This window comes from Kryptolebias marmoratus, linkage group LG12 (assembly GCF_001649575.2).
Source record: "Kryptolebias marmoratus isolate JLee-2015 linkage group LG12, ASM164957v2, whole genome shotgun sequence".
NCBI lineage: Eukaryota > Metazoa > Chordata > Actinopteri > Cyprinodontiformes > Rivulidae > Kryptolebias > Kryptolebias marmoratus.
Window position 1 is genome coordinate 11,435,825 of NC_051441.1, and position 24,949 is coordinate 11,460,773.

Sequence of the window (24,949 nt, forward strand, 5' to 3'; positions counted from 1 at the left end):
AAAACAACTGATTTATTTAAGAAAATTATATAAAAAAACCAAAACACTAAGAAATAAAAGTAGAATTCCTTGAAGAAGCAGTGAAGCTTTGGTCGCCATTTTTAATTAAACTGACTCAAAAAGTTAATCAGTAATAATCAATGAGAGTTTCATTACAATTCATCCAGTGGGTCGTGAGATATTTTGCTAACAGACAGTAAACAAACAAGAACACGCACAGGCGGTTACATGTTTTTCCGTCTTTCATGGCAACAGGCAATAAAAAGCAAAGACAGACCCAACACAAGTCTTTATATTTGTCAGAATTGTTTTCTTACAATACAAAATACAGATTTTACACTTTATAGATCCTAAATGGACAGCAGTGCTTTAAATGTTACATTCTGTCATTCAAGCTGAAAGAAAAATTATGCCAGTATATCATTAGAAAATAAAGCTTAAAACAGTTTAAAGCGTTGCTCTTATAATGACTCGCCTTAAGAACTGAACTTGGAAGCTTAGAATTGTTTTTTTCTTACAAACACTGATCGGAGAAACTACCGTACGCTGCAATATTATTCGTCTGAAAATCTGCTTACACCATAAATCTAAGGTTATTGCTGTCCTCTCAGTGGTTTAACACCATGCTCTACACGGAAAACACATTAAAATACAATCAAAGACAGTAGAATAAAGGGAAAAAAAAACTAGAAGAAGAAGGGGGTTCAGACTTTCCAGCATACACGTCTCATTCTGTACAGTCATCACAATATATCTCTGTTACACTTTAATGAGGGCAATATCTAACAGAGGAGCGCGGCTAAACATTCACTTATTGCACTACGAGATCCACATCATCCCACTACTGCAGTCTGCGAGTAATGTCCCAATAAGTGGAGTCAGATGAAATTACTTCCTGTGGAAACAAACAGCCCGTACCGACTCACACACGGGGGCTCGTGTGTGCAAGTTGTAAAAATAAGATGTATCGTCCAAGAGAATGAGTTTGAAAACTGAGGCAAAGAAACACTGCGTTGAGTTAAACTATCTGTTATCAGGGCAGCTGATGGGAATTCACCTAAAGCAATAGTTCAGAGCTTTTGAAGTGGGGTTCTGTGGAAAGCTTATGAGAACGTATTGTCTTACCTGCTGCAGATAGCCGGACAAGCCTTCAGCTCGCCAGTCCAGGTCAGAGTAAAACTATTCCTCCACACTCAAAAAGCTATCTACAACAGGTAAGATGTTAACTTTTCCACAAACCCTGCCTCAAAAGAAATCAACAACATGACATTTTCTTAACTAATCTTATTACATTCAATGTGGTGGGTGTCTGACAGATATAAACATGTCAGCTAACAAGAAAAAAAAAAGAAAGTGGTTTCTTTTCAACCACAAACTTTGAGAACATGTTTTAATTAAAGAGTTTATCTATGTCAAGATTTAAATATATCTATGTCTTAATACGTCACGAAGACTTTCATGTATAATTGTCATTCGGCAGTACATGGGTGCTTAGAGAAATATAGCTTAAACTACTGGTCTATCTCCCAAACAGAACAGATACACTGAAACTAAAGTTAGGTTGTGTTCTGGTGACTGATTTGAAGCTTCGCTGTAGGTTGATCCCTAAAATACAACACTGACACAGACCTAAGGTTTACATCTTTAACATACTGTAGAACATGTTTGTCTTTCATTTAACTGTCTCCTTCTTTCACTGTTTAAGTACAAATGAAAGTATTCATTTGTTAAGTATTGCACTTTAAATGTGTGTATGTGTCAGTGCGTACCTCCGTTGTGTGTCTGTGTGCGTGATGTTTCAGATGCTGTAACAGTCCAGTTTACGGTCAGCTCCGTGTGTGTGTGTGTGTGTGTGTGTGTGTGTGTGTGTGTTACCAGGCCAGCGGGGACGCCAGACGGGGACTTCTGGGACTCTTTGGGTTTTCTGCACCTTGCTGATCGCTGAGAGCTCTCTGGGGTAAAGAACCAAAAGGATTATGCTTTTTTTTTTGTTTGTTTTTTTAACTGTAGCTGTGTTATTGCTTCAACTCTTGTTGATCAATCTGTCCTTATTGATAAACTTATTTGTTCTTCTCTGTGTAAAACTGAAGGCTCCGAAATTGCTGCAATTTAAATATCATCTGAAGATTTTTCAAAATCTTAAGGTTTCGAAACATGTTTATAAATGCAAAATATTTTAAAATGTGGTAAAAAAAATGGAAATGTAGGAAGTAAAACTGTAACACAAGACTTTATCTGTAACCAGTTAGGTGATGCATTACAAGCAATACGGAGAAAAGCTCTTTTTGTTTTTTGTAAAATTAGATTGATAAAATGCCAAGAACAACATGTAGTTTTGACTTTGGTAATCTTTAGCTTAAAATAGCTTTAATTTACTTGCTTACCTCAAACTTGCTCATGAACTCAGCAAAAATACCAAAGAATGCCTCAGAGGTGGTGGACTTGCTGTCCTCTCCGAAGAACGAGGCAGTTCTGCTGAACTCCTCCATGGCTCTCTGCTGGAGGGACTCCAGAGACTGCAGAGCTGGATGACTGTTTTCCAAGAAGTTCTGTGTGCAGAAAGTCAAGGAAACTAAAGCTCTTACATCTTGTTTCTTTTGTTTTGTTTTTTTTAATTCAAAGGATACACTCATGATGACAGCGAAGCGGTCCTCGGCGGTCGCAGGCATCTTTTGACAAGCCGAGCGTATTTCCTGAATCATCGAATGAATGTCGTTCACATCCGATGTGATCGTCCTCTGGTTCACTGAAAGAGATGTGTGAGTTTGTGACTAAAAAAAGCAAAACAAGAAAAAGAAGTAGCAGGATATTCAAAATGAAACCCTGATGTGTCGAACAGAAAAGTACTGAATGGAACAAGCCCTCAGTTCGTTCCTTCAAATATTCCTAAAATGCGATGCAAGAAACCTTTTGCTTACCTTTTGATGCGAGAGAAACCATGGTCAGGTCTTTGGAGAAGTCCAACACATCTGGAAAATGTTGACACAAAGATTTGACCAGAATATGCAGAAACGTCGATTTCCCATCAACCGTTTTAGTTGTGCTCAGCTGAGGAGGGGAAAGGTGGAGGTATTTAAAGTACAAGCACAAAACAACGAGGGGGAAAAAGTGTTTAACAAACAAAACATCAAGTTTTATTTGTGTGTCAAATCGTGTTTTTAGCACGGGTTGGACAGTACCTCTGTGAGAAAGTTGATCTTGAAGCCTGTGGTCTTGTTGGTTTTAGGCTGGCTGTTATTCAGATAGTTTCCCATTGCTAAGACAAACTGCAAAAAAGGCCAAAAAAACAAGATTAAAAAAAGAAACTGCACATTGTATCTCGCTCCAGTACACGGAACAAACTGAACACACACTTTTCTGTTCGTAATGTCTGATAAAGTAACATTGACTCCCTTAGACTCTGAGTCTGGGCAGTAAGTCACCTCTAGTATCTTAGCCAGCTTCTTGCTGGTCTTCAGCTCGATGGAGGCCTTAATGAGACAGTCGTACGCTCCCCTCAGCTCCTCGGTCTTCTCCTGGAGAGAACACTTGAAGAGGAGACTCTTCAGACGGGTCTGAAACTCTGGTACTGATAACATCTGACAAACAAGAACCTCAGATCAGCCGTCTGCAAACAATCCAGCAGGAAGAAGCCCGCTCTCTGCCGGGACTGTACCTGCAGCACAAACTGGTCCGGCTCGCTGAGCTTGCTGGGGTCGTCTCTGTACTCTTCGTATTTTTTCACCTCCTCTGCGTCGGGAGCGTACAGCAGCAGCTGCTTGATGTGAGCTGGCTCCAGTCTGTCTGTGGCCATGCTCATCAGGACCTGACGCAGCTCCCCAGGAGAAAGCTTCAGGTGGGCAATAAGGATGGCTGAAGGATCACAAAATAAAAGCAAATTACTGGACAGAAAAAGCTGCTTCTGGCTGCTAGGGGTTCTTCAAAAGCCTGTAAAAGTTAGGGAGAAAAAATAACATAACATATAGAGAAATACATACCTGAATGGTTATACTTACAGGCATTATAGGCCTTTTTATGGGACAGGATTTCTATCACATCTTTCTTCTTGAAACTTTCTAGGGAAGGCTCTGGAGCAGGCACTAAAAATGTGGTTAAAAACCCAAATAATATACAAATCTAAGCATAAAGATTAAAAAAAGTAAAATTCATATTTAGTTTAAAACATAAATACATGCAGTTCATTTATTAATTTATTCAAATGGATTATATGATTTAAAAAAAACAAAACATCTTCACAAAAATCTGAACAATATGCATGAAAATACTGATATTTATGTTCCAGGCAAATGTGTACATTTACTGCGTGTGTATGGCTTGGACTAAGCCAGAATTCCTAACATGAGTTAGTTTTTTGGTTTACAAACATGCAAAGAACTGCAGATGTTTTGACATGTACTTACATGAGCCCTTCTGGGTCCCAAAGTGGAGCTCCAGATCCAAATACTTCACCATGTCATGCAGTTTGTCGTAGTCCGAATTAGCTCCCAACTACAAAAATACATTTAATAAATAAATATTAATGATGATAATGCTAAATAATTGCTAAATACTTGAAGCTTATTTGTATTGTAACAATGTCCTTCAAAAGTTAACTTAGTGGAATTTGTGTCCAAATTTATGTTCACACTGTATTTCAAAGCTGTACAACCAATACTGAGAGTCACTCCGTCTTCTAAAGCCGGCTACAAAGAAAAGAGCTCTCCAGACAGAGAGGAGGATAGTGAAGTGGTCCTGTTATCATTCTGTATGCTGCATCTTGTCATCTTTAGAAAAATAGAGTATTTTAAGTCCTGTTTTAATTCTTTTAAAGCCTTAGTTCTCATGTCAGAACCCCCACATAACTCACCTGGCCCCAGATAGTCCCCTCTGAGTTTTCCACTTGTTCCCAGCGCAGCCTCTTCACACTCATGTGATGGGAGTCCATCCTGGACAGGCTGGGTCTTGGCAGCGGCGGAGGGGAGCAGGGGGGTGGTAACGGCGGCGGAGGAGGGGGCTCTAGATGCTCCGTGGGATCTGAGAGGGAGTGAGGGAGGGACTGGGGCTGACTCTGGGTTTGGGATTGCTTGTGGTGAGGATGGGATTGTGGTTGCTGCTGGGTCTGTAGGAGGTGGTGCGAGGGCTGCGAATGTGGACGAGCTATTTGGGTGGAGGACTGGACCTGCTGCTGAGACTGGTGGTGTTGGGGCAGAGGCTGGAAGGTGGAGAGGGTGGGCTGGAGGGGCTGAAAGGTGGTGAGCAGCGGCTGGGGCCTGTGTGGCTGCTGGGGAGGGTGGATAACATGAATCTGGTGCTGGTAGTCCTGAGGAGGGGGCTGCGGGATCATATGGTGGATGTGGTGGATCTGAGCTGTACTGGGATGATGGTGGGTCTGTTGGATGGAATGGGGTCTCTGGGGAGAGGGCTTGGTGGGCTGTGAGTGGTGTATTTGTTGAATCTGCTGGTCTTTGTGTCTTCCCTGCACTGAAACGTCAGCCTGATGATGACCTTTAAGGCTCTTGCGACTCTGGTGGGTTTGGCTCTCCCGGCTGGGCTGAGCTGGGAGGGAAGCAGGCTCTTGCTGAGCTTCGTGCAGAAGTTCTGCGGAGGAGTGATGTGGCTTGGGTTGGTGTATGGGATGAGCCTGATGGAGAAGCTCTGTGGAGGAGTGATGGGGCTTGGGCTGATACGCCTGATGGAGCAGCTCGCTCGACGAGTGGTGGGGTTGCCCTCGATGCATCTGATGAGGCTGTGGTGAAGAGTGGTGCATTTGCTGCATTTGGTGTAAAAGCTCCGTGGAGGAATGATGGGCTGTGGCTTTGTGCATTTGGTGGAGCATCTCTGACGACGAGTAGTGGGCGTGGGGTTGGTGCATCTGCTGGAGCATCTCAGACGAGGAATGGTGTGCTGGAGCTTGGTGCATCTGGTGGAGCATCTCTGTTGAGGAATGGTGGGGTTGGGGTCTTACGCCCTGATGACTTTGGTAGATGCCTTCTGGATACTGACTTTGCTGGCTGGGGTGGATTGGTTGCTGTGGCGACGGCTGATGTGGGGGTGGAGCCGAACGGGACAGGCGTCTATGGTGAAGACTATGGCGGGTCTGCTGCTGCTGCTGTGCTTGCCGCATCATATAAAGAGGGTGGTTAGTGTTTTGCTGGGTGGGGTCCTGGGAGGGTAGAGGAGGTAAAGACTGGTGTGGCTGTTGGTGAGGCAGAGGTGAGTGGGCTTTCTGCTGTGTTGGCTGGACAGGCATCGACTGGTGGCTCTGGTAGATCTGTTGCATCTGTTGCTCTTGATACGCTTGACGCTCCTCAAAAGCCCTACGCTCCTCATATGCTTTTTGTTCCTGGTAGGCTTGAAGCTCTTGAAATGCTTTCTGTTCCTTGTAGGCTTGATGCTGCTCACGTGCTTTTTGTTCCTGGTAGGCCTGACGTTGCTCATAGGCTTGTCTTTCTTGGTAAGCTTGCTGCTCTTGGTACATTTGTTGCTCCTCAAAGGCTTTTTGCTCCTCGTAAGCTTTCTGCTCCTCATAAGCTTGTCTCTCTTTGTATATTTTCTCCTGAAAGGCTTGCTGCTCTTGCCGATCTTGGAAAAGTTGTTGCTCCTCATAGGCCTTTTGCTCCTCATATGCCTGCCTCTCCTTATATACCTGCTGCTCCTCAAAAGCTTGTCTTTCCTGGTAGGCCTGTTGCTCTTGGTACGCTTTTAGCTCTTGTATGGTAGCGTGGACCTGCAGGTCGTCTCCTGTAGGGAGGACTTTGTGTAAGGAGTGGCGTTTTGGTGGCGGATTGCTGCGGGGAGGAGGTGGTGGAGGTGGGCCAGATTTCCGGCGGATGGGCAGATATCCTCTTGGTAGGTGCTCAGGAGAGAAGCTGATAGATTCCTGCTGTTGCTGAGATTGACTCTGTGCAGGTGGTGCAGGGGGGGGAGGCGGGTCGTTGAACTGAACAGGTGGGGGTGGTGGAGGTGACATGGGTGGAGGAGGAATGTGATCAGAGGATGAGGAATATGTGAGGGAGGAGGCGTTCTCTTCTCCGCTGCTGCTTTGGACATCACTCGGGCTGCTTAGCTCAGGAGCAACAAATCCTCCATTCTCGTCTTCATCCACCCCGAGCTCGTCTTCATTATCCTCCTCGTCCTCATCTGGGTAGCCCATCTGCACAACATCCTGACATTAACACCAATTACACTGCATTAGAAGTTTAATGTCAAAGTGAAACGTTTGGAAAGCTTGAGATTTTTAGACAAAAATTGCATGTTTCAAACATATCTGAAAACTGTAGCAAGGTGTGCCTTTGAAATGTATACAGATTGAAGTTATTTAAACCTTGCAAGATTTTTCTTTAAAGTCTGCTTAAAGTAACAGCTCTTACATACTCTTTTCTAAACTGAACACATTCACTTGTCAGTTGTGACAAGAAAGACGACATATCGTTTACTTTCTCCCAGATGAACCAGTGTACTCCTTATTTAAATGTAAATAAGACAAACATATGCATTTAGTTTGATTCTTGTCTTAGGCAATAAAATAAACCTCTTAATAAAAAATGTAAAGTAATAAAACTGAGATGTTTTGAATGTTATTAGAGTAGAGATGGGCTGTTTTTTGGTTTACATATATATTTTTTTAATTTATAGAGGGTCAGAGTGATTAAACTCACAAAAGTCAAGTCAGGAAAATAAACTATACTGGTCAAATAAATCTGTTGTATATAGTTTGATTTTATTTTATATTATTTACAAAATATACTTTTGTAAATTTAGTTTTGCTTTAGTGTGGTTGTGAAGTTTTAGTCTTAGTCTTCATTCTGTACATGTTTGATTGGCAAGAAGCTTTAGATCATTTATTAATTCAAGAGTCATCTGATAATGATGAGCCATTTCTTTTAAGTGATTTTCTTTAGTATTTCTGTAACTCTACCTCTTCATAGTCATTTTCAGGGGTCAGGAAGTCATCGACAATCGCCACCCTCTGTCCCAGCTGCTCGCTCAGCGCGTCCAGAAAGCGGTCTGTGTCCTCTGAGCGAGGAGGTTTGGAGAAGGTGTAGCGCCGCTTGCTGCTGCGTCGGACAGGTGGGCTGGATGGGAAGTCGGGTTCTGGAGGTGAGGGAGGGGGGCTGTCTAAGCTGATGTAGGGGTTAGACTCCCCACTCGTCTGGCTTGTCAGCCCCGGCGGGTAGAACTGGGCTGGAGGCGGACTGGGCAGAGGATCCGGCCAGGACGAATGGGGTGAGGGGCCTTTACGGCTGCCTGAAACAAAGATTAATCATGTCCAGCTACACACCGAGAGCCAAGTCTCTGCTTTCTTTTACTCATGCTTCATGCAGAATTCGCCAAAACTCTTTTCCTAATGACACTGAGAAATGTAGGAATTAACAGAATGAATGCATTAATGTTGTGTTTTCAAGTTCCACCTCTACCGTCCTTGTTTTATAAAGCGTATCAGTGTTCGAGAATCAAAACAGAGCGTTATTTGGAAACTCTCTCCTGCTTTGTGATTATGTACACCACAAATTCACAAAATGTAATGCAGTTTAAAACAAAATACGGGAAGATATATTGGAGCCAGATATTATTCAAGCCATGCAGCACTTCTTAAACTTGTTATCTTCTCCTACAAGGCGGTAATAAACTCACACAGAGATGCACAGGATAGATTACAGAAAAACTCATTTTGCTGAGTATATATTTTTAATTGAATTTCAGCAGCTATGAGTAAAATTCAGCTACCTGTGTTGGCATTTATTGTAGGAGACTCTGGCCGTGATGGAGAGTCCATATCCAGTAAACTCTCGGGGTCAGGAGGAGGACGACTCTTCAGAGACTTGGACCTCTTGGCTGAGTACATGTTTTCCAGTTCAGCGTACACTGCTGACAGCTTGTATGTATTAAAAAAAAAAAAAAAAAAAAACACACCGGAGTGGGACTTTTTCATCCTAACTCTAATGATGAAATCTGCTGAGTTATTTAGGTTTTCCCATAAAGCTGGGCTGTGGTACATACATTAGTGAGGTTGTTGGGAGTCTCAGGCAGAGAAGTACCATCGCCTGACTGACGTTCTCCAGGAGCCAACCTCATACCTGTCTCCTGTGTCGGCTCTGCACGGAGGCCTGCGGTGACAAACTTAGAATGACTTGAACACATCCCAGATGACTGACCCCTATATGTGTTTCCAAGGTGTGGATTTTTATTTCTTAGTGTTCAACTAGATAAATTTTAGCCACATTGAAAGACTTAAAACTACAACTAAAACATTTAAGGGATAGTATGAATTTTGTGGAGTGGTTTTCTGTGGAGCAGTGATGAGTAGCCAGTATCTTGCCTGCAGCAGATAAAAGTCAGCAAAATCTCAGTTTAGAGAATCTGGGAGAAATTTTCACAGAGGGGTCAAACTAATAGCTAAAAAGGTGAAGCCTGTTCCAGCGCTGATTTCATTCACTTCAACCTCAAAAATGTCAAAGCAGTTGAAGTTTTTCTAGCGCGGTTATTTGAGCTCAATACTGGCCATGTTGGAAAATAGTCAGTGGTGCAATGCAACGTATTTTAAAACAGACCTGATTAAACACACTAGGTTAGAGTATAACTGATTCAGAAGTAAAGTGGTGCAGAAATTTATAGCAGTGTTTTCTTGATCTGCTTTAAAGTTGGATTTGTTTTAGATTGTTGAAATCTGCCATGAAATACGACCCAGGCTTATAAGCTAAGACTTCTTCATGAGACTTTTTTCCTGATTCTCCAAACTGAGACCTCTTTGACTGCTGCCTACTGATAACAGCGTTACTGTTTCTACTGATGATGACTAAGATCTTGACTTTCAGTACCCAAGCCTAAGTGTGTGCCAATGACCAGGTCATCGGAGCTACGTCCCCTCACACTGCTCCTATATGTGGTCCCTGTCACCCTCATGGAGCTGCTGCGGCGATGGGGCTCGGGGGCCGGCTCTGGCTCCGGAGGAGGGGGAGGTGGAGGTGGAACTGGAACACACAAACATATTGACAAAAGAGGAAACAGAACACGAAGACATGCAGCAGTGAACAACTGATTTACTTTGATTTACAAACCCCCATCATAGCTCATGATATTCGCCCGACAGTGTCCACGAGTCACAGACACGTTGAAGAAGGCAACAGGAAACTCTCACCTGGCGCCTTGAAGCCAAGAAAACGAGAAATCTTGTTCTGGCAGTGCTCCTGTTCTTCGTACGTCAGCAGCTGGTAAACAAACTGCCAGATCACCTGCTTGGCCGGGGTATCCAGCACCGGGAACACATCCACGATCAGCGTGTCAACATTCCTGTTGCCATGGAAACACAGGCAAGGTGACACAGATCACCTGACTGCCCAGTGAAGAGGTCACATTAATTAGGGTCTTTACAATCAGTTCTTTTGTCCCTATGAGAGAACATGGCACATATAAAACAGGTGTCTTTTCTAAAAAACAAACAAAAACTGCTAAAAATATGGTGGCAGAGAAAAAAGCAACACTAACACAGAAACAAGAGGTTTGAAAAAGATTATCAAAGCGATAAAATATGAAAAAAAGACCACATTTTGGTATCTGCTTTAAATCTCAAGACAACCGCTAAAACCTCTCAGTCTAACTGCACCACCTACAGCAACATTCAAGTTTTCTATTTAAGAATTTAATGACAGCTCATATACAATTCATTCATCTTGTGCAGAACAAAATCTAGCAGAATAAAGTTATGAACAGTAACAGTTTTTGATGCCTCGTGTCTATCCTCCCCACTTCTGGCCCCTCACCGGTGCTGGAAGAAGTTCTCCAGGGCCTTGCAGATGATGTACCTCTCCTGGATGGTCAGCAGGTGCTCCAGCTGTTGGCCAAAAGTGCGGCCCTGCACCCTGATGCTGGGGGGCAGAATCTCTGCCACCCACTGCAGGGAGCTGAGCACCGGAGAGCGGGCGCGTTCTGGGGGCACGCCACCCGCTGTGAGGTCCTGCTCGGTCAGAGCGAAAGTGGGCGGGCCTTCCTCCACCACCAGGGTGGGCATCGCCCCACTTCCCTGCAGCATGGACACCACTTTCTCATGGGAGGAGGTCCTGCAGATAGACACAAGTTGATTTAAACTGGATATTTAATATAAAAATGTCCCCAAAAAACAACTTTACGACAAAGAAATTAAATATTATATTATTTACACCTGAACAGCACTCAAGTAATGACAAACTCTGCATTCTGCAGAAGACAAGAGACGTGCAAGAGTGCAAACATTCTTTGATGAACTTTTTTTTATTACGTCTTTTAACTTAAACTATTTTTAGAATCAAATGTTGCATCAGAAACAAGATTTCTACTCCCTTCAGTGGCTGGAAGCTCTAAAAGACAATAGAAGACCTCAAAAAGCAGGACAACATTTACACTCTGAGACTTTTTTTTACCTTTTATCTAGTCTTTGCTCATTTTCAGTGAAATTACATTAGAAACTAGACATAATTAAAAACACATTGTTCACATGGATGATTTTTGTGCAGGTAATGCGAGTGGGAGCTCGACCTCATGTCCAGGCCGTTGAGAAACAAGATCCGGTCTCCTGGTTTTAATCCTGCCTTGTCTGCAGGGCTTCCTGAAGGACAGAAAACAGGCGAAAGAAAGAATGAGCTGATGCCACAGGGGAAGCGCAGCTTAAAAAAAAAAGACTGTGGAGTCCTGGTAACTGTTACCATACTGCAAAGAAAAGGGAGAAATCATGCAAAAGCGCATGTTTATAACTCACCAGGGATCACCGAGTCGATCCACACGGGAGCGTGGCCTCTCAGAGTGAAGCCAAAGCTCATGTTGCCCTTACAAACTCTCACTGTCCTAAAGAGACAAGTTTAAGCTTTGATTATTATTTGAGGCCTTTTATTGCAAAAATGTAAATAATAATTAAATATCAAGTACAGGATAACATGTCTGATAAATATTAAAGTTAGTATTTATGATATGTGAGCACAAAAAATAAAAAATCAGAAAATGAAAAACAAGTCATTACCACTCGTTACAAACACCTTAGTATAATAGTTTAATTTATCTAAAATTACATCATGCATAAACAGCATCTTTGTAAGCCAGAACCAAAAACAAGCTTAGAATAAAATGATGGTGACAGGATGTTTGCAATCATGATCACGATCATGATCATAACTAATGTGTTCAGTATTTAAGTAACCAAATGGGGAGAAAGATTAGAAAGCTGGAGAACGGAGAGAAGTGTCAAAAAAGTTTTACATTAACACTGATTTTAATCACACTTAAAAGCCAACATGTTACCAGTCACATATGATCTTTACTTTCTTAAACAGAAAACTTAAAATTTATTTAAACAAGGGGAAAAGAATATGTAATTTAGGAGAACATTCTTCTAAACTACACTTTAAAATCTAACATATTGTTTCAACTTTAAAGAGCTGCCTTCAAGTTTAGTAAAACTGATAAATGGACTAAAAGGACTGAATTACTTATTACTTATTAAACTAAAAACATTTAAGAACAAAGATGACATCTATCACTGATTCATTTGTGAAATTTTCATTAAACATTACTTTGTAATGAAGTTCTTAACTAATAACTTAATTTGATCACAAAATAGTGTCAAACTGACAGAACAAGGTACTGAAATGAACAGATAAAATCCAGATGTAAACATGATGTGCTGATTAAAAAGGCTTGAAGGCCTAAATACACAGATGAGAGGATAAAATTATTCTTTTTCCAGGTGTTTGACCTGGCCTACACAGACCTGCAGTTAGTGGAGCCACCAGAGTGGCCAGCTATGAGGGAGGTGGTCTTGCGCATGCCTCTGGCGGGGGGGGGCACGCCTTCCTCTGCGTGGGTGCGCGGCACTGAGCTGGCTCGGGTGGAGACGAGGAGACGTTCGGGGTGATCCTCGCTTCGGCTGCGGCGAAACTGGCTGCGGCTGGGGTCACTGAAGCTCCGCCCCTTCAACCGGCTCATCAAGCTCTGAGAGACCACCTCGTCAAAGCGCTCCCGGTGCTTCTTGGGAATGAAGATCCTGGCAAACATCGAGCAATCAGACACAATCTCAGCTTGATGGGGGAAAAAAAAGGAAAATGCAGGATGAGATGAGGGGCAGTGTCCTGATCAGAAAACCCAAGAAAGTCGAAGCTAATCAGCACTGCAGCCCAAATTCTCCCCAAAATTCAAACGTCTCCCCTAATCTTTAGAATCCTCCATCGTCTAAAGTTACTAACAGACAAATGGATTCTTGTTCTGATGCAGTACAGTTTTAGATCCACCTAATTGGTTCAAAAATAGTTCAGTCCATATCCTCTCAGCAGATGACAGACGCAGGTAGAAAAAAAAAACCAAGTCCAACGTTTGTTTCTTTTTGTGAGTGTTTATGAGCAACGAGAGAAGAGCTTTGTTGTGTGATCACGTTAGCAGCTGGAGGTAGGACCGTCCAGGATCAGTGACAGCTCGCAGCTAATAAATGTAAAAAGGAGGAAGTTCTGTGCCAGAACCACTCCTGGGAGAAAGCACGCCGCTCCCCCTGCCAGTGCTGTTTTCCCCCTTCCAAAATTACCTCCCAGTGTTTTGTTCCTCCTAAGGAAAAACATATTAGATGCATTGAAAATACATTATAGTTTGCAATATTTGGTGAGCTGCAGATGAAAATGTGGAGTCCAGTTCATATAAATAGAAACTAGAAAAAGAAAGTGTCGATTGGCACTTATTTGTCAAATACTGCATCAAACCTCTTGGAGCTTTCAAGTAAAAATAGTAATGCTGCCTTCAATGACACTTTTCTCCCTGCTTGATTATCCAACAACATGAGTCGACAATTGGGATGAAAAAAAAAGAAAAGCCTGATTCGGAGGGACTAAAGCTCAACCCTGACATCTGCCAGTGAAAGCCTGAAACGCCTGCTCTCATTATCTACCTTCAGAGCTGAGCTGTCTGCTCCACACTGTTTCACTTCTGCCAATTATCTGCAACTGCAAGAAAAAACTATACAACAAAAAAACCACAGAAATGACCCAGAAAAAGACGGCGGATTTACATAAATGGTTTTGAAAACCCTTTTGAGGGACACAGACTGCTAACTTCACATCCTAAAACTGCGCTGCCTCAATTCTCAGCAGATCTCTCGGCTGTATATCTTCTTGTCTCCTGGGTCCTCTCGCCGCGCAGAGGAGCAAAAACTATTTTGGTTTTCCAGAATGTGCCAGTTACACTGTAGTGTGCCTCCATATACACAGCACCAAGCTCTGGGTGGTTCTCAGCTGTCTCTCTGAGGGAAACAAACGCATTTGAAGACGGCTTATCACGACCAACGTGACTCGGCAAACGTTTAGCCGTTTGTGCACCAAAACCCACAACAAAGGAAGGCTAGGAAGACAGTGGAACGTGTATGCACAATTGATATCTTACCTGCTGCAGATACCTTTTAGAACAACCACAGTTTTTAAAAAAAACAGAGTTTAATTCTGACCAGATTGATGAGCTAACGGCTAGTCCGAGCAAGTCCAAGACCAACTCCTGTCCCAGAGGTTTCATAGTGGATCAAGCAACCACCATGTTGTAAACCCTTATTTTTCTGTCAGCTTTGCATTACATGTTGATAATAGCAGAAATATTGTGAGGTGCAGAGGAAGTGCTACAGCCAGCTGCTACTGCCGCTATTTGACCTTAGAAATTCATATAAATAATCATGCAATTTCAGATTGATGGCAGTATAAAGGTTTGTAGAATAGTGTTTGCGTGAACATCTATGAAACAATGGCAGCAAGTGCTGGTCCCGCATGGACTAGCCATTAGCTTGTCAATCTGGTCTGAATTAAACCCTATTTCCCCAAACTGAGGTCATTCAAAGAGTTACCTACAACAGGTAAGATATTAATTGTTCATAATCTTCCCACAGAACCCCAGTTCTGAAGCTCTGATCTAAGACTTTAATGCTTGTGTTCGATTTTAGCGTAAAGCTGAATCTTATTTGTGGCGGAAAATCACAAATGTAGCTCAGCAGCAACACTACAGTTTGTATCTTGTACAGTTTTTCCCGGTCTGCAGTCCCATGGAGTGAGTTACAATCATCAGGGGAATCCCTAAATAACTGCTGATTCACAGAGGATGTTTGTTTGCCAACTGATTGACACTTGATGTTTATTGTAGTTGTGCTCTGCAGCAGATAACCCCACCAAAATGACAGAAAGTCTCCACAAACCTCAAGTAAATGGTAAGTAAGACATTAAACATGTTGTGCTGTTGCATTGGTCCAACAAATAATGCATAAATGTATCCATGAGCTGCACTGATCTGTGCTCGTGTGCTGACAGCGGGCAGATCTGTGGAAATTAAAATCCAAGGGAGCTCTTTGTGCATGTACCGCAGGTGACAGTGATTAAGTGCTTTCGCAGTTTTGCAGCAAACGGTCGACACGTCCCTGGATGCCTGAGGGGTGGCCGTCTGGAGCACCAGGCTGCTCCGTGCAGCGACAGGGTCTTGAGATATTGTTTTAACACAATAGCTCAAAAAAAGCCACATTTACAGACACATATGCAGTCAAAGTGGAGTAAAAAATTGAAGAAATTGATGAGCCGATGGGATAAGAATGGCATTAAAGTGATGGAGACAAATCCAAAAGTTTTGAGAGTAGAAAAAAGAAAAGAGGAAAGTGAAACTCTTTCTAGGCCAGGGTCATGCTGGGAACGAAGCTGTGTCGTCTGTGGCTTATGTAGGCCAGAAAACCTTCCTGAAAAACACTCGTACATCCTCAGAGCAGCTTGGACAAACTGTACAGGGTCGCTCATCATGCATGAGCCCTTCCTCAACCTCAACTTTCTCCACCTCCACAACTGATATATTCCCTCGCATTATATTCCCACGAATAAGTTCCTCCTGCATTGGAGTTGGATGTAGGTTTTGTGATGTCCTCAATTAGAAAGAGGGCAAGAGAACTCTATAATTGGGTCTGAGCGAGGGGTGGATCAGGGACACAATGCACAGAAGGATGAATGACAAGCGCAATCAACTGGGAAACTCATCGCAAGATCCATTATGATCAGACCCACTTCTGATCAGCCAATCTGACGGCGGGGCCAAGCATGAATGTGCAAACACAAAGAGACATGGAGGAGTGAAATCTAAAGGGTGGAAGTGAAAAATAAGAATAAGTTCTGATGGCTTTTCAGAGCACGCTCAGTAGGAGTTTTCTTCTGCTTAACATGCTAGAATCAGGTTTAGATGACAGTATTTTTTCTTTTAAAAGAAAGACAACAGCTACCATCAGAGCAAACCCTGATTAATGCAGTTCCACAACAGCGTGCAGCTACAGTGCACATAAAATCTGCAACTAACAATTTAAAACACGGCCGGCTTTACCTAAATCAAAGGAAAGTCATACCGAAAGTGCCTGGAAACGCTCCTATCTCTTCCCATGGCTCTTCGGGGCTTTAAAGGAAGAGTTTCAGCTCAATTTAGCAACGCAAACATGTCTCCACTGTCACAAAAAGTCTCCATGTAGTTCAAACAACTTTTCCAGACAAAGGAGAGGAGAAAAGAAAAGAAAGAGCGGAAGCAGGAAGGTGTCCTGGATCTTCAAAAGCACTGACTGCAGGCTCGGAAAGCAGGCAAACCAAGAAAGGGAGTAAATAAATCAGAGAGAGGGAGCAAACTATATGAGTAGATGTGATTTACATCCCTCCACACCTCCGTGACATCCTCGTGCATCATCGTCAGCCGCTCTTCATCCGTAAGTGATCCCATTTTGAAATTGTTTTACCGGAGAGGCAAAAGGTCAGCGCCGACACGAGCCGGTCTTTTTGCCCCACAGCTGGACGGTAATCCTGATCACCATCATTCAGCAGTCAGAGGTAGTGACTGACAAATCTTCCGGTCTCTCAGAGGGGGAAGGAAAGAATGAGATGAAGAGAGGAGAAAGTGAGGAGGGAGAGAGGAGAGTCCCAGAGGAGCTCCATAGGCAGGTCAGCTCCACGACTGGATCCACGCAGGAAACAGATACGCGTAAAGCAGACGTGCAGGAGCTTTGACAGCTTTGTTTCTCTCTGACAAATCAAGAAATCTGATTTCTTCTGCATTCTGACATCTATCCACACCCCACAAACTCCCTCTGCTCAAAACGACAGTCTCACAACACAAAACAAAAAAAAGAAACACTTCAGCATCCTTAAATCCCAAAGTGGAAACATCTTTGTGTAATTATTGCCTGCAACCCCAAAAGATAAAAGGAGAGCTGTGTCTGTTAGCAAAATATCTGATGAACTATAGGACGGGTTTGAATGAAACTTTCAAGAAACCAACCCAACTGAAGTCAATCCAGTTCAGCTCATCAACCTTAGCCGGCTCAGAAATGGCTACAGCTTCATCAGTTTTACAGATACTGAGCTAAAACTTGGTGTGGTAGTCGCTGAGAGTCATTCCCAACACACTTCTAACAGAATGGGTCAGATCTCACTGTAACATGTGAGATCACCCAAAACATCACTGTCAAGGTTTGATCAAAATTATTAGTTTGAAACTCTGGCTTGAAAGGCAAAGCAAATGCATATTACCCTTTAGGGAACACCAGGTCTTTAATTAATTCAAGTATTTAAAGTTCATATACAGAAACACTGTCAAGACTTAAACATAAAGGGTCATTATAATTTTTAAAAATAGAATGATTAAAACATAATAGACCTTAGAGGTGTTTAACAGTTGCCTCTAGTGATCCACACAAACTTCTGTGACAAATTCAAACACTTGCTGACCTCCAGGTTTTAATTTGACACCAACAAGTGATTCAGAAACCTAAAAAAAGGAGTTTATTCAAAGAAGTAGGCTGCCTAAAATTAGAACACATCCCAAGCGTAATCCAGCTGATCAAGATTTTTGAGATTTATACTGTATATATATATATATACATATATATATAAAAGTAGTAGAAGTAGTAACTTCATAAAGTCATCTGGTCACCTGACTGTCTCAGTCCTCACGTTACAGACTGAGGAGGTGGGAGAGTTTTCACATCTGTGTGCAGACGGTGTCACTGAAGACGGTGACAGGAAGCGACAATGATTGAGGAGAAGGCACTGGCATATCGGGTGGCTCAAACACAGAGAGACGTCGGTGCAGAAACAAAAGAGAGCCATCCAACGTCATCTGCAGACACTTTGACTCTCCACACATTAAACACTCTGACACTCAGATCATAATGAAGCTCATTGAATAAGAAATGTATCGTCACGGCAGAGTCAATATAGTAAAACGCTTCAATAAACTGTAGACACAAACTGCACGTGAACAGATTTGCCAACCCGATGGTACAAGCCAGGAAGTTAAGATGACATTGGCCAAAATGCTAAAGCACATGAGAAGTGTTGTGATTGTCCTGATGACAGAGGAAGAGTGAGGAAAATGTGGGTTTGTTGCAGATGATATTGTCATCATAAAATTTGGCAACAATATCACAATAGCATCATGTCCTAATATTGTGCCTCCTTACTAATTATCTTTCCTTTTTTGTGCTGATGTCAGGTGTTTCTCACTTGACATCTTGCTGCAGTCATTTACTCCAATGATCAGACAGTGTTTTTTATTTTAGCCGATGTCTTGCAGTCATAAAATCCTAATTCTGACAAAGTGAGGGCGCTGTAAATCGGTTGTAGATATTTTGGTATCATCCCCCTTTTAACTTCAAGATTTAAGATTCGTCATTACGCACTACAAGAACTGAGTATATTCACACATTTCTCTGGATCGCTGACGTATCTCAACGTCAGAATCAGAGGAAACTATTTACACCAACACAACACCCTGAGGCACACTGGGGCATGGCTCATGAGCAACCAAATTATCCCAACAAGCTGCTTTCCTTAACTGTAATATTTTTAAAATAATATCATATAAAATCTGTACACTAAAAAAAGTGCTGCTTGGAATGACTAACACTTCAACCTCAGAGAAACATGGGCGATGGTGGTTGTCATGCCAAAGATAAAGCTAACCTGAGATAAAGACACCAGCAGGAAAATGATATCAGTGGTTTCTCCAAAACACTGATTGAGACGGGTAGTTTAATTTTTTTAGCGGCCAAAACAACAAAAAGACAGCAGCGCTTATAATTTACTCCTATGCAAAACAAACATTACAAATATTTGTATGAAAAAGAGGACATAACATCAAGGAGCCGCATTCTAGGAAGCTGAGAAAATTGGACAGCATCTGTGTCTTTAGTTGGAGAAAAAAACTAATTGTCCACCAAAGAAATGAGCTGTAAGAATGCTCAATGACTGAAGCAAATCTGCTAGGACATCTTAACAAAAAACAGCCACATTTCACAGCCCTGACAGCAAACTTCAGAGCTGGTTACATGCAACTGTCAAACAAAAGAGGCTGAAGCTGTTGTTGCGGTACTCACCTCAGGCAGCAGCTCATCATTTCTTCCAGCATGAAAACTTCAAAATGAGTATGAAACTGTGCCGTTTTGGGAGAGAAGAAGCATTTGCATGATTCTCTCTGTGTCCGTATGTGTGCACGTCTCAGGCACCAGCAGCAAGCTGTCTGCAGCGGCTATGAGCTGTGTGCTGAGGAGGGAGCATCCGCCAAAAAATAAAATAAATAAATGAATAAAAGAATTGTATCACTGGGAGAATCACAGCTGACAGGGAGAAATGAGGAAGAAGGAGATCAACTGAGAGAAAGTCAGAATGAAAGCAAAGACAGAGAGAAGAGACTAAAAAAGAACTGCATGTGTGAGCAGCGGTTTTGTGTTGTGGGTTTTAATTGTCCAATCAGCGCTGAGGAGGAGGAAATGCGATACGTGGTCGTGAGTTTTCGAACCATTTGGCACATTTGCTGAAAGGTGAAACACAGAAAAGTGACATTCAGACACCCGCAGAAGAGAGCCAGTGGTTGATACCAAGTCAGACTCCTCTTGCAGATTTCACAGGACAACAGTGAAGGGGGGCTCTGAATTATTGATTTTGTTGGAAAATGAGGCAGTTTTTGCTTTCATTGTTTTGCACTATAACAGAAATCTCCCTGAAAGACAGTTCGGGATCATGACACAGTTGATAATTTATTCATAAACACACACACACAGGGTTACTCGGAAACTAAGCCAGAGAAGCTGAGTTTTGTTAAACATTTACAACAAAAAGTGTTAAAAAAACGCAGTAACAAAGCTGAAAAAAAGATCAGCTTGTTTGGTCAATGACAGCAACTTCAATTCAAGTCATCAACTCTGATTTTTTGTTTTTTATTTATTTTTTAAACCAATAATGCACGCAAGGACAACTCTTCAGTATGTATACCCTATCCAACCCACTGTCCTGACATGTATATGCATCAGTGACACCAGAAGTAACAGAACTTTAGTTTCTCTTCATAAGAAACAGATTCAATCATCCTTAGAAGGACTAAAGAGCTGGGTAATCAATAAAGCTGATGCTGCAGACCCTCAACACAACGTATAAACTTAACCTGTGACTCTGACTTCATTATTTATTATTATTGCCCATGTCTGTGTGTCTGTCCACAACACAAATATTAATAAAACATTCAGGAAGTAATCACTAAATGCACATCTACAACTGATTAACTTCTGGAGTTATCCCAATTCAAGATGGCCACTACAGCTAATCAACATTAACCAGCACAAAATGACTATACCTTTGTCATTTTTTACAGATGCTGAGCTAAACTTTGGTGTGGTAGTAGCTGAGAGTCATTCACAACAAGGAATGCTCAGCCTTTAATTGCACATGTTTTTGTTTTACAGAATGTTTGGCTACCTGACGTTGTCGATCAGCTGCTGATGCTCTTCTGTGATCAAAATGTCAGGCAGGGCTTCAGCCAGACTCTCCACATCCCTCTCCGAGGCGTACTGCTTGAGCACGTCAAACAGCTGTTCCTTCACATCTGGCTCCTCTCCGAGCACTTCCTCCACCTGATGGAGGAAAAATAAGGCTAACGTTCGTCATAAAGAGCAGCAACGAGAATACGGGATTTCCAAAATCACGCCCACCTTCTTGTTGAACTCCATGGCCTTGTGAGCGCGACTCTCCCTGACGCTGTCTCCGCTCTGCGACAGCACCCTCATGCTGCTGCTCAGACGCTTGTTTCGGCGAGCCATAGTGAGCACGCCCAGACGCAGGGGTCGACCCTGCGCCGCTTTGATCATGGCTGCTGCCGTTTCGTGGTGCTTCACAGGGATACCGTTGACCTCCATGACGTAGGCTCCAACTTTGAGGCCGCTGTGTGCCGCCGGCCCCCCGGGCATGCACTCCTCGACCATCAGAGGGCTGTCTCCCACGATGGTGAAGCCAAAACGCCCGTCTGGGCCTGGAGTGATGTCAATCTGAAAAAGAGTAAAAGAATATTTGCCACATGAGTGTACATTCTACCAATTTTATACTATCACCCAAATTCTGAAAAAGCTGGCACGTTGTGTAAAATGTAAATAAAAATAGAATGTCATGATTCTCCTAAACCCATACTTTATTCACAATGAAACATAGTCAACATATCAACATTAAAACTAAGAAATTTGCGGGAAAAAAACTCTAATTTAGATCTCCAAAAAAGTTGGGACAGGGGCAACAAAAGTTGAAAAAAAAATTTTAAAAGTGGGACAAACAAGAAACAACCATGAGAGCATTTTGAAATAATTAGGTTATTTAGCAACAGGTCGGTAAGAGGACTGGGTAACAAAACAGCATTTTAGAGGCTGAATCTCTAAAAAGTAAAGATAGACAGAGGTTCACCAGTCTGTAAAAAAACTGCTTAAAAATAGTAAAACAATTTCAAAATATTGTTCCTCAACAGAAAATTGAGAAGACTTTGAATGTTCTATGATCTACAGTTATCTACATAATATCATCAAACGATTTCAAGAGTCTGGAGAAATCTCTGAGCTCAAAGGACAAAAGGCTGAAAGTCAATAATGGATGCTCGTGATCTTCGGGCCCTCGGGGGCCACTGCATTAAGAACAGGTCTGATTCTGTTCTGGACATCACAGCATGGACTCAGGAACACTTCCACATATCACTGTCTGTAGAAACAGCTCACAGAACCATCTATGAATACAGGCTAAAGCTCTAACATGCAAAGAAGAAGCCAGGTGTGAACATCATCCAGTAACGCCGCCATCTTCTCTGAACCAAACCTGTTCTGTGGTCACACAAATCCAAAATTCAAATTCTTGTTGGGAACCATAGACACCGCTTCCTCCATACTAAAGACCATCCAGCCTGTTCAAAAGCCTGCCTCTCTGATGGTATGGGGATGCATTAGTGCCTATGGTATGGGCAGCTTACACATCTGGAAAGGCTCCATCAATAAAGAAAGGTATATACATGTTCCAGAACATCTGCCTCAATCCAGACTACATCTTTTTTCAGGGAAGGCCTTGAATATTTCAGCAAGACATTGACAAAAAGCAGACTGCATCCATTACAACAACATGGCTTCAATGAGGAGTTACCTCCCTACAGCCCAGACCTCTCACCAATAGAAAACATTTGACGCATCATGAAACACAAAATCCTGCAAAGCCCCGGGACTGTTGAACAGCTATAATCCTCCATCAGACAAGAATGGGACATTTACTCCAAAAACTTCCAGCAGCTGCTCTCCTCAGCTCCTGTGGGTAAAAGATAACCAGATGCTTCATCGTGGTAAACATGCTGCCATCAAATTCAAAACTATCTTTGTTATTAAAAAAAAAAAGTACAATTCCTTGTTTGAGATATGTTTACCCCTTTCCATTATGAATAAATTATGTGTGTATGAGATTTGCAAATAACTGTATTGTTTTTATCTATAATTTACACAATGTCCCAACGGTTTTGGAATTGGGGGTTTTAATTGAAACCCAAAAATGTGAGTTACTGACCTGTTCGAGCCGTGACACCACACCAATGCTGGGCGGTACCGTCTTCAGGGTCTGAGCCAGAGCGATCAGAGCAGGTGTGCTGAGGTTGGTCACGTCTTGGCCCTCGATGTCCACCACCTGGTCACCCGGCTGTAAGCCGGCAAGGTAGGCGCTGCTGCCCTCCACCACGGACAGGATGTAACTGGGCCCGGTGCCTCCTAGGCGGAAGCCAAAGGCCTCTGGCCAGTTCTGGTTGGTGGCAGGGAGGCCGAGGACTGAAAGACGAGCGAAGCATGAAGAGGTTCAAAATAACAGATCATTAACATGTTTCCTAAATGGTTTTACAAATGATGACTGCAACAGATGCCCGTTATAAAAACAAACACTGCTAATTAAAGATGCAGTGATTAAATCACTCATTGGGGATTTGGGGCAGCAAGATGCCAGGATGTGGAGGCAGGAAAACCTAAGAGAAAAAGATTTGACCTAAAAGATAGATTTCCTGAGTCAAATCGAAACAAGAAGAAATAAACTGAAGGACGTTATTTGTGACCGTTGGTATCTAGACCACATGTTGAACCGCCGGCCTTCCCCTGGTCACTGGCCTCATTCCTCTGCTGCAGGAAAGCGTCCCAGTCGACCCATTTGATTTCTTCTCTACAATACAGTCATGTAGACATACAGTATGTGAGGAGATCACAGGCACGCCAGTACATTTTATATTTATGTGTGCTGGCAAAGTTATCACACTGAAAATTTCTGCATTAAAGCACTTCCTCCTAAAATTATTCATGATAATCTCTTGTTCCAGTCTCTTTGTCTCATGCTCTTCTTTTGCATTTTTCATTTTTGTTTTGCAGGGTTGCTTGAAATGAGGCAGGCTGCAGCTCAGTGACTGTGCCCTGCATCAATGTCGTACTCATGTTGAGAACGTAGCAGAAAAATATAATTAGGCAACTAGGAGGAAAAGTGTGAATGCAAAAATGAAAATTATACAAGGCAAAATCTAAAACGGCAGACACAAAGACAAAGAAAACCCTAATTATAAGAAAGAACAAAAGACTAAGAAAGAATTGGGGGGGGGTCAGTTGTGTTTCAATAGAAAACGGACAAATCAGATTTGACTGAAGCAAAGGGCTAAATATACAAAGAGACTGAGTGAATAAAACATCCATCCAAGGCTTAGAGTGGCAGAACTTGGGTGTCAGACTGCAGAAAAGCATCAAATCTAAAATAGATTTCACTGACAAGAAGCTGCAACCATCTTTTCATCCTATCCAACTTCTTTTTGTCCTGATTTCTCCAGCCTGCGACCCAGTTAGTCTGCTCTGTCTGCATTTAGAGCAAATAAGGTACATCAGGAACAAAATGTCAAAATGTTCAATCCAGAGAAACGGACTCACAGAAATCTTTGGAGGCACTCCGGGTTCCGGACTTGCTCTGGCGCAGGGAGAAGCGGCCCTTTCTGCTCAGGAAACGCCTCATCCTCGCCCGGCTTGCTGCAGGGCACGTTCCAGCCAGCCTTCCTCTTCACCCCCAGCCTGGGGGTCGAAGCAGCCCAGGAGCGCCCCTCAGACACCCTTCGTGCCGCTCCTCACCTGGACCAACTCACCGCCTCCTACAGCCTCCACCCAACCCGAGCAGTAACAGTGGACCTGAAGGCTCACATTTGTCAGGTACGAGGGCCGAAGTGTCCTCTGACGGTCAGTCAGAGAACCAGCAGTGAAGAGCTGAGCCGATGGAGGTCAGAGGAGAGCGTCGGAAGAGTCAGGCTCCCCATCCTGGGTGAGGCTGACCAGCCTCAGCCTCAGTCCAAACCCCTATGGCTGAGCAGCGAGCACGAAACTGGGACAAACTCACTTGCTCCTGAAATGGTTCATAGCAAGAAAAGGTACTGCGAAGCCCCATTTTTCTATAAATACCATTCCCTCTCTCACTCCCACCAGCTCTCTCTCTGTCTCCCTCTGTTGCTCATGTGGATGAAGCCCTCTCAGAGGGCCGAGGAATGACCCAGAAAATGTGTGCTGCACCAGGCAGGGACACTTCTGATTATAGTGTCTGCGCTAACCTCAGTACTGGAGCACCAGCATGTAGATGGGCTCAAGGTTATACACACCGAATGCTTCAGCTGGGCCAGT

At 42.9% G+C, this 24,949-nt stretch overlaps 1 protein-coding gene across 2 annotated transcripts; it reads right to left on the reverse strand.

Moving 5' to 3' along the window:
- Positions 1 to 46: 46 nt before the first annotated feature.
- grid2ipa (glutamate receptor, ionotropic, delta 2 (Grid2) interacting protein, a) lies at positions 47 to 24,675 on the reverse strand. 2 transcript variants are annotated; one of them, XM_017421809.3, is made up of 23 exons: positions 24,215 to 24,675; positions 22,833 to 23,086; positions 20,963 to 21,295; positions 20,730 to 20,884; positions 12,716 to 12,988; positions 11,711 to 11,796; positions 11,491 to 11,560; positions 10,740 to 11,036; positions 10,118 to 10,269; positions 9,798 to 9,950; positions 8,980 to 9,086; positions 8,707 to 8,854; positions 7,898 to 8,226; positions 4,847 to 7,132; positions 4,401 to 4,488; positions 3,996 to 4,079; positions 3,656 to 3,852; positions 3,423 to 3,578; positions 3,180 to 3,266; positions 2,919 to 3,048; positions 2,628 to 2,746; positions 2,385 to 2,549; positions 47 to 1,952 (listed from the first exon to the last, which is right to left on the reverse strand). In XM_017421809.3, the coding sequence occupies exons 1-23, from the start codon at positions 24,294 to 24,296 to the stop codon at positions 1,872 to 1,874; spliced, it is 5,832 nt and encodes a 1,943-aa protein (XP_017277298.1). In that variant the 5' UTR covers positions 24,297 to 24,675; the 3' UTR covers positions 47 to 1,871. The 2 variants fall into 2 exon arrangements, with proteins under 2 accessions (XP_017277298.1, XP_017277297.1); XM_017421808.3 differs by having other exon boundaries at positions 4,847 to 7,144.
- Between the last annotated feature and the right edge of the window lie 274 nt (positions 24,676 to 24,949).

Bases quoted from the DNA above. Each gene is read 5' to 3' on its own strand.
- grid2ipa (XM_017421808.3), bottom strand. From the start codon at position 24,296: ATGAGGCGTTTCCTGAGCAGAAAGGGCCGCTTCTCCCTGCGCCAGAGC. The intron at 7,145-7,897 runs GTAGAGTTACAG...TGTTAATGTCAG, and splicing joins CTGAAAATGACTATGAAGAG to GATGTTGTGCAGATGGGCTA. The intron at 2,747-2,918 runs GTAAGCAAAAGG...CATCTCTTTCAG, and splicing joins GGTTTCTCTCGCATCAAAAG to TGAACCAGAGGACGATCACA.